Source organism: Artemia franciscana, chromosome 20 (assembly GCF_032884065.1).
Source record: "Artemia franciscana chromosome 20, ASM3288406v1, whole genome shotgun sequence".
Lineage (NCBI taxonomy): Eukaryota > Metazoa > Arthropoda > Branchiopoda > Anostraca > Artemiidae > Artemia > Artemia franciscana.
In genome coordinates, this window is record NC_088882.1 from 35661544 (window position 1) to 35679811 (window position 18268).

General features: G+C 34.2%; 1 protein-coding gene across 3 annotated transcripts in view; it reads left to right on the plus strand.

Annotated features, from left to right (window-relative positions):
* LOC136040189 (probable tyrosyl-DNA phosphodiesterase) overlaps positions 1-18268 on the plus strand; it is a 61633-nt gene that overhangs the window by 1663 nt on the left and 41702 nt on the right. For all 3 annotated transcript variants that reach the window (XM_065724337.1, XM_065724340.1, XM_065724338.1), the window contains exon 2: positions 4309-4416. In XM_065724337.1, the coding sequence (XP_065580409.1) occupies positions 4309-4416 (108 nt within the window). The remainder of the gene's footprint in view (positions 1-4308; positions 4417-18268) is intronic.

Consider the following 18268-nt stretch of genomic DNA (forward strand, 5'->3'; position numbering starts at 1 on the left):
CATCAACAAAGCCTCTTCATTTATCATGAAGCTGTGCAGCTGCAGTGGTATCTTCCCATTATGGAGTGAGGGAAATGTTGGCCTGTTTTAGGTCCCAATCATACTGCCTCTGCAGTGTGTGCTTTGGTTGGCCTTGTCTTTGTCTTCCTTCAAGCTGCCATTGATTCACTCTTGGGGGCAGTCTGTCTTTGAACTTGTATAGAACATGACCCAAATAAGTCCATCTTTGTTTCTTCATAACTTTGGTCACTATGGGCTGCTGACCATCTCTAAAACATAGTGGCTGGTTGAAGATTTGGTGGAGAGGAACCTCATGAACAATGTCAATGATTGAGCTTGTAGGACCAGAAGAGATGTAGGGAAACTGGTCTTTCCAGGTTATGTTAGGCAAGTTGAAGTCACCTGCAATTAGTAGGTCCCCATTGTGGTTGTCTGTAATCTTGCAGAAGAGCTCTGCTAGTTTCCTCTGGGGATGGTGCAGATGGACTTCAGTATACACAGCCAATTCTTACAGGAGGGTGGCTTTTCTTCTCAGTAACTGAAATATTAAAGAAAATAGTTTCAGCATGGTATCCAGTGGATTAGCTAACTGGGGTGATGATGTAAGAGGTTTTGACCAGTGCCAGTGTTCCATGGCAACAATAATTGGATGACAAGCAGGATACTGTATAATAGCCTTGCAAACTGACATGTAAATCTTGAACCTGGTTTCTTCAATTCTTGGGACACACCTCAGTAAGAAGTATTACATCATAATCATTTGCATATATCAAAGATTTCAGCTCATTAATTTTGTTTGGTAGTTGGTCAACATTTGCTATAAGAGTGGAGAAATCTTGATTTACTTGTTGTTTTCTTTGGTTGAGTACTTCCTTATGGCAGTGATTCATATTGAGGATGGACTAGTCTACAATGGATAGAGAAGTACTTGAGGATTTACTATCATCAGTGCATTGAAACTCTCATTTGGAAGGAACTTATAGGATGATGAGTCTGTGAGTTCATAGGCACTAATTGGTGACATAAACACTTCTAGATTATTATTTACACTATGTAAAGGGCTAGTATCTAGGGTATCTAACAGTCCATGGGCTGGGGGAAGGGGTAGCTCCAGCCTGGACAAATTAAGTTTTTGGAACAATTTGTAGAGACACAATTTGTGTCTCTCTTAGTTCAGTTTCAGCAGATAAGGCTTTTAACCTTTTTGGGTAATGTTTATATTAATGGTTTATTCTAATATCTAAGAAACAAGCTTATATAGTCAGTATTGCATCCCGAATCTAAATTTATAATTTATTTGCATTGAAAATGAACTTTACTCCCACCTTCCCAATGTGCCAATGTGTACTCTGAATAAGAATATACCCTGAATGAATATAGGGTGGGGGTAGGCTTCTATTAACAAACTTAGTTGAGGCCAAAGGCCTTAACCAAGTCCATTGATTTTGAATGAAAATCAAGTAGTTGTGGTCATCAAAGCATGGCTAATTGTAGGAAAGGCCAAGACAGATAGTCTGATTGATTCAGAGGCAAATCTGGCTTTAACTTCCTTTTTAGGATTGTATAAAAATGATGTTATTTCACTTGTTAATAGATAAGTCTATCTATTATCTGTCCATGCATACATTAAAATCAAGTAGTTGTGGTCATCAAGCCATGGCTAATTGTAGAAAAAGCCAAGACAGATAGTCCAGTTGAATGAGAGGCAAATTGATTTTGAATTAAAATCAAGTTGTTGTGGTTATCAAGCAAAGGCTAATTGTACTTGTTAATAGATAAGTCTATCTATTATCTGTCCAAGCATAAATTAAAATCAAGTAGTTCTGGTCATCAAGCCATGGCCAAGTGTAGAAAAAGCCCAGACAAATAGTCAGCTTGAGTGAGAGGCAAATCTAGCTTTGACTCCCTTATTAAGATTGTACAAAAATGATGTTATTTCACTTGTTAATAGAGAAGTCTATCTATTATCTGTCCATTCATAAATTAAAATCAAGTAGTTGTGGTCATCAAGCCATGGCTAAGTGTATAAAAAGCCAAGACAGATAGTCCAATTGAATGAGAGGCAAATTGATTTTGAATTAAAATCAAGTAGTTGTGGTAATCAAACCATGGTTAATTGTAGGAAAAGCCAAGACAGATAGTCGATTGATTGAGAGGCAAATCTGGCTTTTAACTCCCTTATTAGGATTGTATAAAAATGTGTATATATATATATATATATATATATATATATATATATATATATATATATATATATATATATATATATATATATATATATATATATATATATATATATATATATATATATTATATAATTATATATAATATTATATGTGAACCTTGGATGTTTTTTTGATATTGCACTTCTGGGCTTCTCAAAGTTACAAGTGTTTCCTCAAGTTTCCTACATTACAAGTAGCACTTTTTTGAAGTTTTTTTAAGGTCAAGGTCTTCTTCAAAGAAAGTTTTCCAATGAAGGTGATGGATTGTCTGAAACCATGTCATATAGTTTTATAGACTTTCTCATAATGAGATGGTGCCTAATGCTTTGGAACTAAGCATATTCTCAGGGCTAAACTGTGAAGCTCTTTTTTACCAGTGTCCAAAGCATCAAAAAAGTGTCTGTTCTCCTGACACATACTGCACCACTTGCTGCAGTGGGCCCTGAATAACTTTCTGGAGGAACTATCCTTCTTTATTGTTACTTTGATGTCAGGTTTCTGGGTTACCTGAGGTTACAAGCGTTTCCAAAAATTGCGTATATGTTACAAGTAGCACCTTCTTATAGGTTTTTCTTGGTGAAAATTTTAATTTCAAGAAATATTTTTGAGTAATTTCCCAATTTCAATTTCCAAAAATTTTCAACTTATTGACAACAATCTTAACATAAGCAAACTGCAATTAGGTTTGTGACTAACAGTATTCAAGTTAAGGCACTTAATTTATAGAGGATTTAGTAAATGAGAGGGAGAGAAGAAATAGATAAATTTAAAATAAATAAATTAATAAATAAAAATAAATAAATGAAACTGCCTATTCAGGCTATTTGCAGTGATTGCAGTGATATTTATAAATTATTAATAGCCTATGTGAGTTATATTTATTTGCTTTTTTTCTTTTTCTACATATCATATGTTTAAATTAGCTTTACTGATTTTATTCCACATTGACAAAAGCTCCCAAATGTGGAGTCGAAATATTCAAACCTTTATTATTTAAATTTGCTTGTTTTTTCTTCTTTTTTCTACTGCTTTGTTGAAATATTACACCTGTTTTTCTCTCTATTTTTTTCATTTATTAAATTATATAAATGGAAAGGCAATGGGATCTAAGAAATTATTTATTTTTAGACGAAAGTAAAACAGTTCAAAATAGGGATGATACTTTTTTATTGACAGTGAAATATAAAATTATTTAACTGGATATTTCGAACACATATACAGTGTTCATCATCAGCAGTAAAACTAAAAGACATGAATAAAAATAAACAGAATTTATACCTAATAAACTAATTACATATAGTTTATTGCTCTTATTTTTTTCAATGCAACAGCCGAGGCAAATCTCCTTGACCTTTTCGGTTCCGGTTCATCAGATTTAACTGACGTATTACGTGGACAGAGGCCATAGCTCTTAGGTGAAGTGATATTTACTTTATTTGACCTCAGTAAATTATCATAAATTGAGTTCAATCCAAATTCACCTGTATCTCTGTTTATAGAATTATTCTTGAATAGAATTTCTTTAATTTCGATTGTTTCCCTGAAAGTTTGCTTTAAACCTTGGTCCCTAGAAATCAAAGAAACATTTTCAAACAAAATAAAATGATTTGGAAAATTAAAGATATGCTCCGCAAGGGCCGACGTGAAATCTTCAGGTTTGGTATTTTGCTTTAAAGACGATGAAATGGAATTATGATGTTGTATTTTTGAACTGTTTTACTTTCGTCATGGAAAGGCAGTGTGGTCTTCGAAGTTATTTATTTTTAGACTTTATACAAGGTACTTTATGATTTATTCATAAGGTAAATGATTCATTAAGCCCATTTCATAATTTTTTCAGACTTTCTCGTAATGAGGGGGAGGGGAGTGAAGCTTTAAAACTAAGGTTATTTTTAAGCCTAAGCTATCAAGTATATTTTTGTTGTTTTTTTGCGAGTTTTTTAAAGTTAAATGAGAGTGGCTGTTTCTCAAAATTGGTTCTATCCATCACTTTAATAAATGTAGCCTACATTTGTAGGCCATAAGCCAGCCTAAAGGGTTTCCATGGTTGTTTGAATGAACAAAATACGTTCTCTTTTTATAGTTGAGAAGGCTTTCAAAAATGATGACCTAAAAGATGAATTATCTACACTTCAAAAAATTCAACTAGGTATTGTCCAAAGCCTGGCTAATGAAGGATCTATACAAATTGGTAAGATAGTTCTTTTTTATCTAGTTTTTCTGGTAAGTATCTATTATTTAATTTTTGTTCTTATATTTTATTTACTTGTAGTATAAACCAGTTTATGTCATAAACTTATAAACATGTTAAAGTCATTATGAAAATGTTAAAGTCTTGCTCAGGAGGTCACTTTTAATAGGAGCAGCTCTAGGGGGCCAGAGATGTGCAATTAGAGTCGCGGAATTAGATTTTTAATAAATTTTTGCTGAATGGATCTGATTTGGAGTTGGTATATTGAAAATATCTGAGGTAAGAGTTAGAGGCTATAACTTACAAAATTTAGTTAAATAAAGCTTTAAAACAGGGCCGCCGAGTAAGATTCTTGGAGTTGTGAAGTCAGAGTTTCAGTAAATTTTTGCTGAATGGAGTCATTGTCAATATATTTCAAATGTCGGGAGTCAGATTTGCGAGTTGGTTTTAACTTATAAAATCTGGTTAAACAAAGTTTTAAAACAGGGCTTTGGAGTCGGATTTGTATCGTTGGAGTTTTAGTAATTTTTTTGCTGAATGGAGTCGTTGTCAGTATATTTCACAAGTCTGGAGTTAGATTTGGACTCGGAGTCGGTTTTAAGTTATGGAGTCTGGTTAAATGAAGCTTTAAAACAGGGCTTAGGAGTCAGGTTTGTGTCGTCGGAGTTTTAGTAATTTTTTTGCTGAATGGAGTCATTGTCAGTATATTTCAAAAGTCTGGAGTTAGATTTGGACTCGGAGTCGGTTTTAAGTTATGGAGTCTGGTTAAATGAAGCTTTAAAAAAGGGCTTTTGAGTCAGTTCTGTGTCGTAGGAGTTTTAGTAAATTTTTTGCTGAATGGAGTCGTTGTCAGTATATTTCAAAAGTCTGGAGTTAGATTTGGACTCGGAGTCGGTTTTAAGTTATGGAGTCTGGTTAAATGAATCTTTAAACCAGGGCTTTGGAGTCAAGTTTGTGTCGTCGGAGTTTTAGTAAATTTTTTGCTGAATGGAGTCGTTGTCAGTATATTTCAAAAGTTTGGAGTTAGATTTGGACTCGGAGTCGGTTTTAAGTTATGGAGTCTGGTTAAAGGAAGCTTTAAAATAGGGCTTTGGAGTCGGATTTGTGTCGTCAGAGTTTTAGTAATTTTTTTGCTGAATGGAGTCGTTGTCAGTATATTTCAAAAGTCTGGAGTTATATTTGGACTCGGAGTCAGTTTTAAGTTAAAGAGTCTGGTTAAATGAAGCTTTAAAACAGGGCTTTGGAGTCGGATTTGTGTCGTCGGAGTTTTAGTAAATTTTTTGCTGAATGGAGTCGTTGTCAGTATATTTCAAAAGTCTGGAGTTAGATTTGGACTCAGAGTCGGTTTTAAGTTATGGAGTCTGGTTAAATGAAGCTTTAAAACAGGGCTTTGGAGTCAGGTTTGTGTCGTCGGAGTTTTAGTAATTTTTTTGCTGAATGGAGTCGTTGTCAGTATATTTCAAAAGTCTGGAGTTAGATTTGGACTCGGAGTCGGTTTTAAGTTATGGAGTCTGGTTAAATGAAGCTTTAAAACAGGGCTCTGGAATTGGATTTGTGTCGTCGGAGTTTTAGTAAATTTTTTGCTGAATGGAATCGTTGTCAGTATATTTCAAAAGTCTGGAGTTAGATTTGGACTCGGAGTCGGTTTTAAGTTATGGAGTCTAGTTAAATGAAGCTTTAAAACAGGGCTTTGGAGTCGGATTTGTGTCGTCGGAGTTTTAGTAAATTTTTTGCTGAATGGAGTCGTTGTCAGTATATTTCAAAAGTCTGGAGTTATATTTGGACTCGGAGTCAGTTTTAAGTTATGGAGTCTGGTTAAATGAAGCTTTAAAACAGGGCTTTGGAGTCGGATTTGTGTCGTCGGAGTTTTAGTAAATTTTTTGCTGAATGGAGTCGTTGTCAGTATATTTCACAAGTCTGGAGTTAGATTTGGACTCGGAGTCGGTTTTAAGTTATGGAGTCTGGTTAAATGAAGCTTTAAAACAGGGCTTTGGAGTCAGGTTTGTGTCGTCGGAGTTTTAGTAAATTTTTTGCTGAATGGAGTCGTTGTCAGTATATTTCAAAAGTCTGGAGTTAGATTTGGACTCGGAGTCGGTTTTAAGTTATGGAGTCTGGTTAAATGAAGCTTTAAAAAAGGGCTTTGGAGTCGTATTTGTGTCGTCGGAATGTTAGTAAATTTTTTGCTGAATGGAGTCGTTGTCAGTATATTTCAAAAGTCTGGAGTTAGATTTGAACTCGGAGTCGGTTTTAAGTTATGGAGTCTGGTTAAATGAAGCTTTAAAACAGGGCTTTGGGGTTGGATTTGTGTCGTCGGAGTTTTACTAAATTTTTTGCTGAGTGGAGTCGTTGTCAGTATATTTCAAAAGTCTGGAGTTAGATTTGGACTCGGAGTCGGTTTTAAGTTATGGAGTCTGCTTAAATGAAGCTTTAAAACAGGGCTTTGGAGTCAGGTTTGTGTCGTCGTAGTTTTAGTAATTTTTTTGCTGAATGGAGTCGTTGTCAGTATATTTCAAATGTCTGGAGTTAGATTTGGACTCGGAGTCGGTTTTAAGTTATGGAGTCTGGTTAAATGAAGCTTTAAAACAGGGCTTTGTAGTCGGATTTGTGTCGTCGGAGTTTTAGTAAATTTTTTGCTGAATGGAGTCGTTGTCAGTATATTTCAAAAGTCTGGAGTTAGATTTGTCTGGAGTCAGGTTTGTGTCGTCGGAGTTTTAGTAAATTTTTGCTGAATGGAGTTGTTGTCAGTATATTTCAAAAGTCTGGAGTTAGATTTGGACTCGGAGTCGGTTTTAAGTTATACAGTCTGGTTAAATGAAGCTTTAAAACAGGGCTTTGGAGTCAGGTTTGTGTCGTCGGAGTTTTAGTAAATTTTTGCTGAATGGAGTCGTTGTCAGTATATTTCAAAATTCTGGAGTTAGATTTGGACTCGGAGTCGGTTTTAAGTTATACAGTCTGGTTAAATGAAGCTTTAAAACAGGGCTTTGGAGTCAGGTTTGTGTCATCGGAGTTTTGGTAAATTTTGCTGAATGGAGTCGTTGTCAGTATATTTCAAAAGTCTGGAGTTAGATTTGGACTCGGAGTCGGTTTTAAGTTATACAGTCTGGTTAAATGAAGCTTTAAAACAGGGCTTTGGAGTCAGGTTTGTGTCGTCGGAGTTTTAGTAAATTTTTGCTGAATGGAGTCGTTGTCAGTATATTTCAAAATTCTGGAGTTAGATTTGGACTCGGAGTCGGTTTTAAGTTATACAGTCTGGTTAAATGAAGCTTTAAAACAGGGCTTTGGAGTCAGGTTTGTGTCGTCGGTGTTTTAGTAAATTTTTGCTGAATGGAGTCGTTGTCAGTATATTTCAAAAGTCTGGAGTTAGATTTGGACTCGGAGTCGGTTTTCAGTTATACAGTCTGGTTAAATGAAGCTTTAAAACAGGGCTTTGGAGTCGGGTTTGTGTCGTCGGAATTTTGGTAAATTTTGCTGAATGGAGTCGTTGTCAGTATCTTTCAAATGTCCGGAGTTAGATTTGGACTCGGAGTCTGGTTAAACGAAGCTTTAAAACAGGGCTTTGGAGTCGGATTTGTGTCGTTGGAGTTTTAAAATTTTTGCTGAATGGAGTCGGAGTCAGTATATTTCAAATATCCGGAGTCAGATTTGGATTTGGAGTCGGTTTTAACTTATAAAATCTGGCTAAATGAAGCTTTAAAACAGGGCTTTAGGGTCGGATTTGTGTCGTTGAAGTCTTAGTAATTCTCAATGGCCCTAGTGGTTGACTCTTTATATCATAGTCTCATTAATAGAACTATTTTCAAATTGTAATCATTGTCTATGTAGCCAAAACTTTAAGTAGACCTCTCTCAGGGGATGACTTTTAAAATGACCCAAAACTTTTAAATTTTCAGTTAGCTTCTTATACAAAGTATTGGGTATGAAAGCAGATGGAAAAGAACTATGTTAATTTGTTTTCAATATTTGGTTGCAAACATAGTCAAGTAAACATTTGTTGGCATTTGAGAGTTTAAATAGAATTATTCAAGCCTTGGTTTAAAGTTGAGCAGTATCCATGGTTTCTTCCTTCCACATTGTTTATTTCTTTATGCTTATAAATTTTAATTGTGCAATATTTGAATTAGCCAGTATTCTTAGGAAGGGGCTTCTCTCAGACCAATCCTTGGGGGGGGGGGGCTTCAGTTGCCATTTTTGAAATAACGTCAACTGGGAAATTTTCTCAGTAGTCACTTTAGTTGAAAATATGATTTTTTCGTTTTTTTTAGCTTGGTTTTTCTCTCTACTAAGAACACACAGGCACGTCAGAACAAAATAAAGTCTAAATGGTATTTCACTTGTGTTTTTATTCAGTTACCCTTTCACCGTTACTAAAAATGGGTCATCCTATTTTAGTTATGTGTTTTCTTTTAAAGTTAGGTTTTTTATATTTTCATCAGTTTTATCCTGCACTGAGGACGGTCAAGCGGAGTTCTCGACCGAAATATTTGCATAATTTTTCAACTTTTTCACTGGCTGTTTATTCTCCTCGTTTTCTTCCTCCTTCCGCGATTTAATGTTTTTGTCGCAATATATTGAAATCTTCCCTGTGTACCAATGTCTTTTAAATATCTCCTAATGACATCTTCTTACCCTATTCAGGAACGACCTTCTTTTCCTTCGGCCCTTGGGGGCTGGCTGAAAAGGACGACATTTGAATATCTGTAGTCCTTAGTCCGTAAAACGTGTCTTAGCCATCTCACCCTTTCTCTCATTGTAGTGCTGGAAAGTGGGATAGAACCACGTTTTCCGTACAGCTTGTTGTTGGAAATACGGTCGATTAGCCGTGGTACCCAAAATAATTTGTAGGCAATTACTACTACTGCTAACAACTCGCTGCATCACCAAGCCGCCGGAGGCTAACACAGCCACGCACCCTCCTCCTCCATCTCAGCCAATTCAAAGCCTCTCCCTTTACACCCTCCCAGGAAGTTCCCATTTCCCATAGTTCTTTCTTTGTGACATCCTCCCACCCCAACCGCGGATGACCTGCGTTCTGTTTAATCCTAAACGTTTGCCCGAAAAGGACTACCTTTGGCAATCTGTCATCCTTCATCCGCAGAACGTACCTTAGCCACCTCAACCTTTCTCTTATTATAGCCCTAGAAATTGGGATTGAACCAAACTTTTCTTACAGCCTATTGTTTGAAATAGGGCCAGTCAGCTGGGGACCCAGAACAATCTGTATGCAATTTCTCTGGAAATCATCTAGCAACTCCTCTTTCCTTTTATGGAGCGCCCATATTTTAGAACCATACTTGACCACTGTCATAACTGTACGTTCCAATATTTTAATCTTGGTTCACATACTTATTGTCAAATGATATTTAAATCTTATTGCAGACTTATTCTGTAAACGCAATGAAAATTCCAAAAATGTAATTCCGCAAATGTATAAAGCTGAATATCAGAATGATTAAATAATTGCCATCTTACCATCCCTACCACAAACTGCTGAGAAATAACAACTAAAAAGTTTCAACTTACCATATGACTTACCATAAAACCTAAGAAACTATTTGCCGTAAAACCATATGACTGCAGAAAAATAACAACTAAAAACTTTCAACTTTCCATATTACTTACCATAAAATCATATGACTGCAGAAAAATAACAACTAAAAAGTTTCGTAACGGAACGTAAGCCTAGACTTTCTAACTCATTAGGAACTTCACAAGGCACGCCTCAAAATGTTTGTGACTATAGCCTACAACAAGAAAGAAGCAGACTCTATGAGTAAAAGTGAAAAAAAAATACAAAGGGTAAAATTTCTAATCAAACAGTTCGCGGTAACGGACTTTAAGAAAGGAGCGACCCGGCCCAATAGTTATCGAAACTCTAAAAAACTGGAATTTGAAACCAATAGATACATTATAAGAATCGGATTTGTATGCTGATTTTAAATATACAAGTTTCATCAAGTAGTCTTACCCGTCAAAAGTTACGAGTTTGATAAAATTTGCCTTATTCTTAAAAAAAGGTGGAAACACCTCCTAAAAGTAATATAATCTTAATGAAAATCGTACCATCAGATTCAGCGTATTCGAGAACCTTACTGTAGAGGTTTCATGCTCCTATCTGCAGAAACATGGAATTATATATAATTAACCTGATATTGTTAATTATTGGTGAGATGGCACTTATGCAAATTATATGTTCCTTCATCTTTTTGTTTATGTATCTATTGACCTATTGACCTTGGCATGTTTTTTGGACTTTGATTGTTGGATTTTGATTTGGATGTTGGTTTGTTTTGGATTTATTTTCAATAACCTTTTATGCAACAAAACACAAATATTAGCCTCGGAACTCGGAACGATTTTTTGAAAGTTAGTAAGTGTAAAAGTCGTTGTTTTCTTTGCCAAGATCATTTTGTCCCAAGGACTTCTGTTAAAAGTACATTGTATAATAAAAATTTTGCATGCAAGTTACGTGGTAATGTTAATTGTAGAACAACCAATGTAATTTACCTATTAGAATGTAATAAATGCTGCCTACAATATGCGGGGGAAACAACTAATAATATATATAAAAGATTTTCTGGACATAAGACAACAGTTAATAATGAAAAAACTAATAACTATCTAGTTCAACATTGTAATAATGGTAAATGTTCCATATCAGATATAACTGTCACAATTTTAGAAAATTTAGAATTAGAAAATTTAAATAAAGAAGAGAAGAATAATAGACTACGTAAACAGGAGGATTTCTGGATCCATACTCTTGGTACAGCTTATCCTTTTGGGCTAAATGATCGTGTAGCAAAATATGGTGACATGTCTCATGTTGTTGTTAAATGTATTGATGGTTTTATGGACCATCCTTCTTTTACTTGTCCTACTAAACGTAAAAAGCGATCGAGAGGACATAGGAAAAATAATAGAAAAAATGAATTAGATGTACATATGCTTTCTATAGATCTATGCCAGCTACTTGAATCTAGGGGTATGATTTCTGTAATAAAGTGTCTAAATAATTTATCCAAGAGGAATTTAATCAAACTTTTCTGGATTGTTAAGAATAATACAGCTCTTGCTTATAATTTTAAAGTAATATGTGATACAATTTGCATTCTCACTAAAACGAAATTTATTTCAAAAAAGAAAAAGTTCGATAAGATTAGTAATAAGGATAACAGATTATATTTACCTATTAATTTTACTTGTAAGCAGATTGAATATATTAATTTACCAGAAATTTTAAATCAGCGGCATGTGAAACAGGCCCTTCCTAGTAATTTAAATTATAATGATAGTCCAGTTTTAACTTATAAATTTTCAAAAACTATTGGGCAAATTATTTTTAATTATAATTTAATACTAAAAAAGCTAGATAGTGATATAAATTGGAAACCGGTTTGTAATTGTAAGCAACTTGGCCCATTTGTAAATCCTACTTACAAACATGTTATAACAGGGGACTTGTCAATAATAAAGCAAGATGATCTTCAAATTATAATGAATAAAGGGGCTAATTTCCGTCTTTCTCATCATCTGAAACCATCGAGTGTTCTTGATGGCTTGGAAAATGATTTTGATTTATTTATTGATAAGTGGTGTAAGAAAGAGAATAAAAATAAAGAGAGTTTTCAAAGTTGGAAGAATTTAATTATTAGTAGAGTAAGAAATAAAATATATTCTAACTTAAAAAATAGTAACACTAAATCATTATTTTATAATGCGAAGATTAAACAAGCAATTGCTAATCTAAAGAATGAATTTGTAATTGTGCCAGTGGATAAAGCTAATAATAATTTTGCCATAATTTGTCAGAAGCTGTATTGTGATATCTTAAAAAGGGAGTTATGCACAACTAATGTTTACGAAAAGGTAAATATAGAGGATGAGAATTTAATTGAAAAGACTGAAGAAATACTTTTTAAAAATTTTAATATTAAAATAAATGACAATGATAAAAAGTTCCCTTTCCTATATTGGACTGTAAAATTTCATAAGAATCCCCCTAAACCACGGTTTATTGCTGGAGCAGCTAAATGTCCAACCCGCATTGCTGCTACTGACCTCTCTTTAATTTTAAAGGAAATTGTAAATAAACTTAAAACCTATTGTTCTGGTATTAAAAAATTTTCGAATTTTAATCCATATTGGAGTGTTAATAATTCACTGCAGGTGATAGATTCTTTAACAATGGTTTCAGCTAAAAGAATTGAGTCTTTCGATTTTGCGACAATGTATACTAATTTATCACTTAATTTAGTGTTTGATAATTTAAAAACTGTTATAAAGAAATCTTTTTCTTATCTAGTAAAAGGTTCTTAAAAATAGACATTTATAATAAAAAAGCTATATGGACAAACTGCTTTAATACTAGAGTTAACTTGAGATGTTACAGCTTGGATATGATTTTTGAGTTATTGGAATTTGTTTTATACAGTACTTATATAAGATTTGGGGGTGATTTGTACAAGCAAATTGTGGGAATTCCCATGGGGGGGGGAATGCCAGCCCATTTATAGCTGACTTGTTTTTAAGTCAACTAGAATATAAATATATGATGGATAAGAATAATCCAATTAATTTAAAACATGCTTTGTCAAATAATAAAAGATATTTAGATGATATTTTGGTCTTAAATTGTAAGGATTTCATTGATATTTCTAAGAATATATATCCATCAGAGCTTATTCTTGAGCCTAGTCATGGCGCTGGTCATGAAGATCATTTCTTAGATTTAAATATTAATATTTGTGATAATAATAAATTAAGTTTTAAAATGTATAATAAAACGGATGATTTTGATTTTGAAGTGATTAGTTTCCCATTCCCTGAAAGTAATATACACTCAAATATCACATATTCAGCGTTTTTCTCACAGTTACTTCGTTATGCAAGGATTTGTAGTAATTATATTGATTTTAAAAATAGATGTAAAGTCTTAAGCCAAAAATTGATATCAAGAGGTTTTTCTGCAAATAGATTAACTTGGCAATTTAAAAAATTTAGTTTTCATTATAACGAACTTTTAAATAAATATCAAAAGAATTATCTAGAAATACTTAAAGAAATTTTTAACTAATTTCGGGGGTTCGAGAAATGTTGTCACAGCGCCATTTATTTTGAATTGTGTTTCTAATTGAGCGGATTTTCTAAAAAATTAGCCACATGGTAAAGATGAATTCTATAATTGTTTAGTTCATTCAGGTTTTTTGCAATGTGTTAATATTTGTGATTTGGTAAAATTTATAATATTTAGTTTACCTATTGTTGCTAAAGGGAGGGATATATTAACAGGATAAGCTTGTTTTTGGTTTTACTTGGTTGTTTTACATTTGCTGTTTTTTTTTTCATAGGCATGTATTTTGGGGGTGATACCTGACGCGGGGATGCCATGGATATTCTGTGGTAGCCACAACACTGTGCTGGGTAGAGAATTTAGAGTGGCGAAACCCTATATAGGCCAGTGTATTCTCCTGATGAGCCCTTGTGTTGGGTGTTGCCTCTGAATTATTTGTCTATATTATTTTTTCTATTGTTTGGTAAATGACGACTTATACTTATTGACGACATGACTGCCTGTCCATGGATTATTCTTTATGGTTGATTGTGTGTGGCTATGCTGTTTGACCTATGTGATTGTATGGATGAGTAGGGTTAAGGCCTCATTCAAGTGCTGGTCTATATTAATCACTAATTTAGGAAAACAGTCTTCCTTTTCTCCTTCTGTCTCTTTTTTTTTTTTTTTTTTTTTTTTTTTTTTTTTTTTTTTTTTTTTGTCCTTTAGCATTGGTGATTTCTCTTTTCATTATATATATATATATATATATATATATATATATATATATATATATATATTTTGCAGAAGAAAGATCACAAATACGTGTTTATTATTTTTTTTAGTTATTTTTTTTTCTTGAGGGGTGATTGTGCCGACCCAGTGGTCTTAAAATATTGCGAGAGGGCTCATTCGAACGAAAATTAAAATTTCTAGTGCACTTTTTAAGTGACTAAAAAATTAGAGGGCAACTAGGCCCCCTCTCACGCTCTGTTTTCCCAAAGTCATTCGAGCAAAATTTTGAGATAGCCATTTTGTTCAAAATAGTTGAAAAATCTAATAACTAGGTTTTTGAGGATGAATTAATCCCCAAAAGTCCCAGGGGAATGGCTGCAAGCTATGAACTTTGCCCATTGTTTACATATAGTATTGGCTATTGGGTACTATACAGACGTTTTCAGGAGGAATTTTTCTGCTGGTGGTGGGGGGGTGAAGGAGAGGGTTACGTGGGAGGATCTTTCCATGGAGGAATTTAGTCATGGGGGAAGGGAATTTTCTGTCAAGGGGGTGCCAGATTTCCCAGTTATATTTAAAAAACGATCAGAAATTAAATAAAAAAATCAAACAATTTTTTCAATTGAAAGCGAGGATCAACATTAAAATTTAAAACAAACAGAAATTACTACGTATATGAGGGTGTTCGCACTCGCTCTTTACGCTAAAGTTTTTATTAGTACTTTCAAAAAACTATTTATTCTAATTAAATGGCCTTTGTGATTCAGGGCTCATGCTTAAAGAATTGGAACAAATTCGAACTTTAGCGTAAAGAGTGAGGTATTGACTAGGGGGACAAACCCCCTCATGCACGTAATAAGTTCTGTTCGTTTTAAGTTTTAATTCAGTTTTAGTTTTTATGGCACTTGGTATCTACCAAGTGACATATAGTGATCCCAAATTCTGTCGGTCTGTCTGTCTGTCGGTCCCATTTTTGCTAGTTTGGGTACTTCCAGATAAGCTAGGACGATGAAATTTGGTAGGCGCATCAGATCAGGATGAAACTTGGTGGTAAGAATAAGCACAAGTCTAAGATACGTGACTGACATAACCGGACCGGATCCGCTCTCTTTGGGTGAGTTGGAGGGGGGGGGGGTAATTTGGAAAAATTAGAAAAAAATGAGGTATTTGTAACTTACGAACGGGTGATCAGATCTTAATGAAATTTGATATTTAGAAGGACATTGTGCTTCAGATCTCTAATTTTAAATCCTGACCGGCATTAAGCCTCTGATTTTCCTTTTAAATCAATCTATTAGTTCTTAAAATTTTGCTAGAGCTCATGCCATATGAGTTCTTGGCTCTTGGCTCTTCCTGCCTCGTCACAAGTGCTATATGAGCTCTTTGCTCTTGATTGTATTTAATGAAAACAATGGAACCAACCATTAGTTGCTGTTGTTGAATTTAATGCAACATTTACAAGGTTGAAATTTTTTCTTGAACTAACTATCCAAGTATTTTTTTTTATTTACCTTTGCAGCTAAGTGGAAAGTTTTGTTGCGTTTCTTACATGTATTTTAGGATAGGATTAATTGAACTTCTAAAAGAACAAAGTAAGGTCAGGTAAAAATCGGCCGAGCTTTTGGGATTCTTTTCTTATTTCAATTCTTATTCTTATTTTCTTATTTTCCCTTTCATTTGATAAATTTCACAAAATCTTTCCACTTTTATTTTTATCCGTGATAAATGTTTATATGATTACTTGCCTAGCAGGAATTTCAAACAAAGAAGACTTTTCTTTGTAAATTCAAATCCTGTGATGCTGTATAAAAGCTTTATCGAAATTTTTAAACGACGCATCATCACCTCGTTAAGGGGATGTACTTGGGGTTAGTTTTGATTCCCTAAAACCTTATCTTGGACAATTTTATTTTATTTGTCTCTTAAATGTCTGGCCGGTTGGTCTTACACTTATCCAGTCTCAATACTAATTTGCTTCATTTTTTTTACGTTTTTTCAGCTCCAGGGGTATTAAGTGCTCAATATACACTAGTGCTTCATTATGTTGAGCTACTAGATCCCATGAACTTTTACCTGAAGCAACCAACAGGTGGCTATCAAAATATCCCATATGTCAAATTGTCAATTTATGTCATTGTCATAATTGACAATTGTCATTGTCATAATTGGAATCTACTAGCAGAAAGAAGTTGATTGTATATGTAAAAAAACAGGGTTATACTGGATTTCTAACAAATTTTAATTTAATTTTAATTTGATATCAACTATTAATATAAAACATAACACAAACACAACCCCTCCAAATGCCACAGTATGATATGGAGGAGGGATAACCAAACAAATCCATAAACAGAAAAAATAATAATTAACATTAACCTAAGAAGGGGTTTAAAAAACAAAATATAAGTACAACATCAAGTACCCTACTACCACTAACTTAACATCCAACTCTTTACTTAACACACATCAATCAAAATAACGTATTAAATTTAATTATTTAATACCATTTTATTCTATCAATTATATACCCTATTACTTTAATCATTTAAATCATATTGAGAAAACAATCCACTCTTCAACAACTTAAATGCTTTTAAATCTACCCTACAATGCCAATGTATCTTCATAGGGTTGCTTTTCTAACATAAAATTCAAACAAAACATAGGTTTTCCCTTGTAAGTAGATATCCTACTGTACTTACAGGAGCTTCAACAAAAATTTCGATACCTCGCATTATTACCTCCTGAAGGGTGTTGTTTTGATTCCATAAAGCTTTTTCCGGAACAATTTCTTGTTCACCTCCTACCTATCCACTTTTTGGCTAATATATCTTATTCGGTTTCAGTACTAATTTTCTCTCTTTTTTTCATTTTTTTACAGCCCCAGGGACATTAAATCCCCAATATCCCACTAATACTTCCCCATATCTAGTCACAGGATTTCGTGCCTCTGTCGAACCATGGCTTGAAGCAGTGAACAAACGACTGAAGGTATAATACTCAGAAGGTATCACATAAATAAATGCACTAAAAAGATTTAAGAAAAATAATAAGAAAAAAAGAAGAAAGGGAGAAAGAGAAAAAAAAAGAAAAGAAAAGGAGAAAGATTATACCCTCATAAGGGACCACATTACTACCACACTGAGGGTCTAATTAACATTGAGTCAAAGTCCTGGTTGAACATCACTGAAGTAAGGATGCTGGGACTGTAGCCTTGTTTTCCTTGTTATTTATTTGTTATGCCCACTTTATATCTCTTGTTTTTATGGCACTTGGTATTAACCAAGTGACATATAGCAGTCGCCAATTCTGTCGGTCTGTCGGTCTGTCTGTCGGTCTGTCTGTCGGTCTGTCTGTCGGTCTGTCTGTCGGTCCCGGTTTTGCTACTTTAGGCACTTCCAGGTAAGCTAGGACGATGAAATTTGGCAAGCGTATCAGGGACCGGACCAGATTAAATTAGAAATAGTCGTTTTCCCGATTTGACCATCTGGGGGGGAGTGGGGGCCCGGTTAATTCGCAAAAAATAGAAAAAATGAAGTATTTTTAACTTATCAGCGGGTATTTGGATCTTAATGAAATTTGATGTTTGGAATGATATTGTGTCTTAGAGCTCTTATTTTTAATCCCGACCGGATCTGATGACATTGGGGGGAGTTGGAGGGGGAAAACCTAAAGTCCCGGTTTTGCTACTTTAGGCACTTCCAGGTAAGCTAGGACGATGAAATTTGGCAAGCGTATCAGGGACCGGACCAGATTAAATTAGAAATAGTCGTTTTCCCGATTTGACCATCTGGGGGGGGGAGAAGGGGCCGGTTAATTCGGAAAAATAGAAAAAATGAAGTATTTTTAACTTATGAGCGGGTGATTGGATCTTAATGAAATTTGATGTTTGGAATGATATTGTGTCTCAGAGCTCTTATTTTAAATCCCGACTGGGTCTGATGACATTGGGGGGAGTTGGAGGGGGGAAACCTAAAATCTTGGAAAACACTTAGAGTAGAGGGATCGGGATGAAACTTGATGGGAAAAATAAGCGCAAGTCCCAGATACATGATTGACATAATCGGA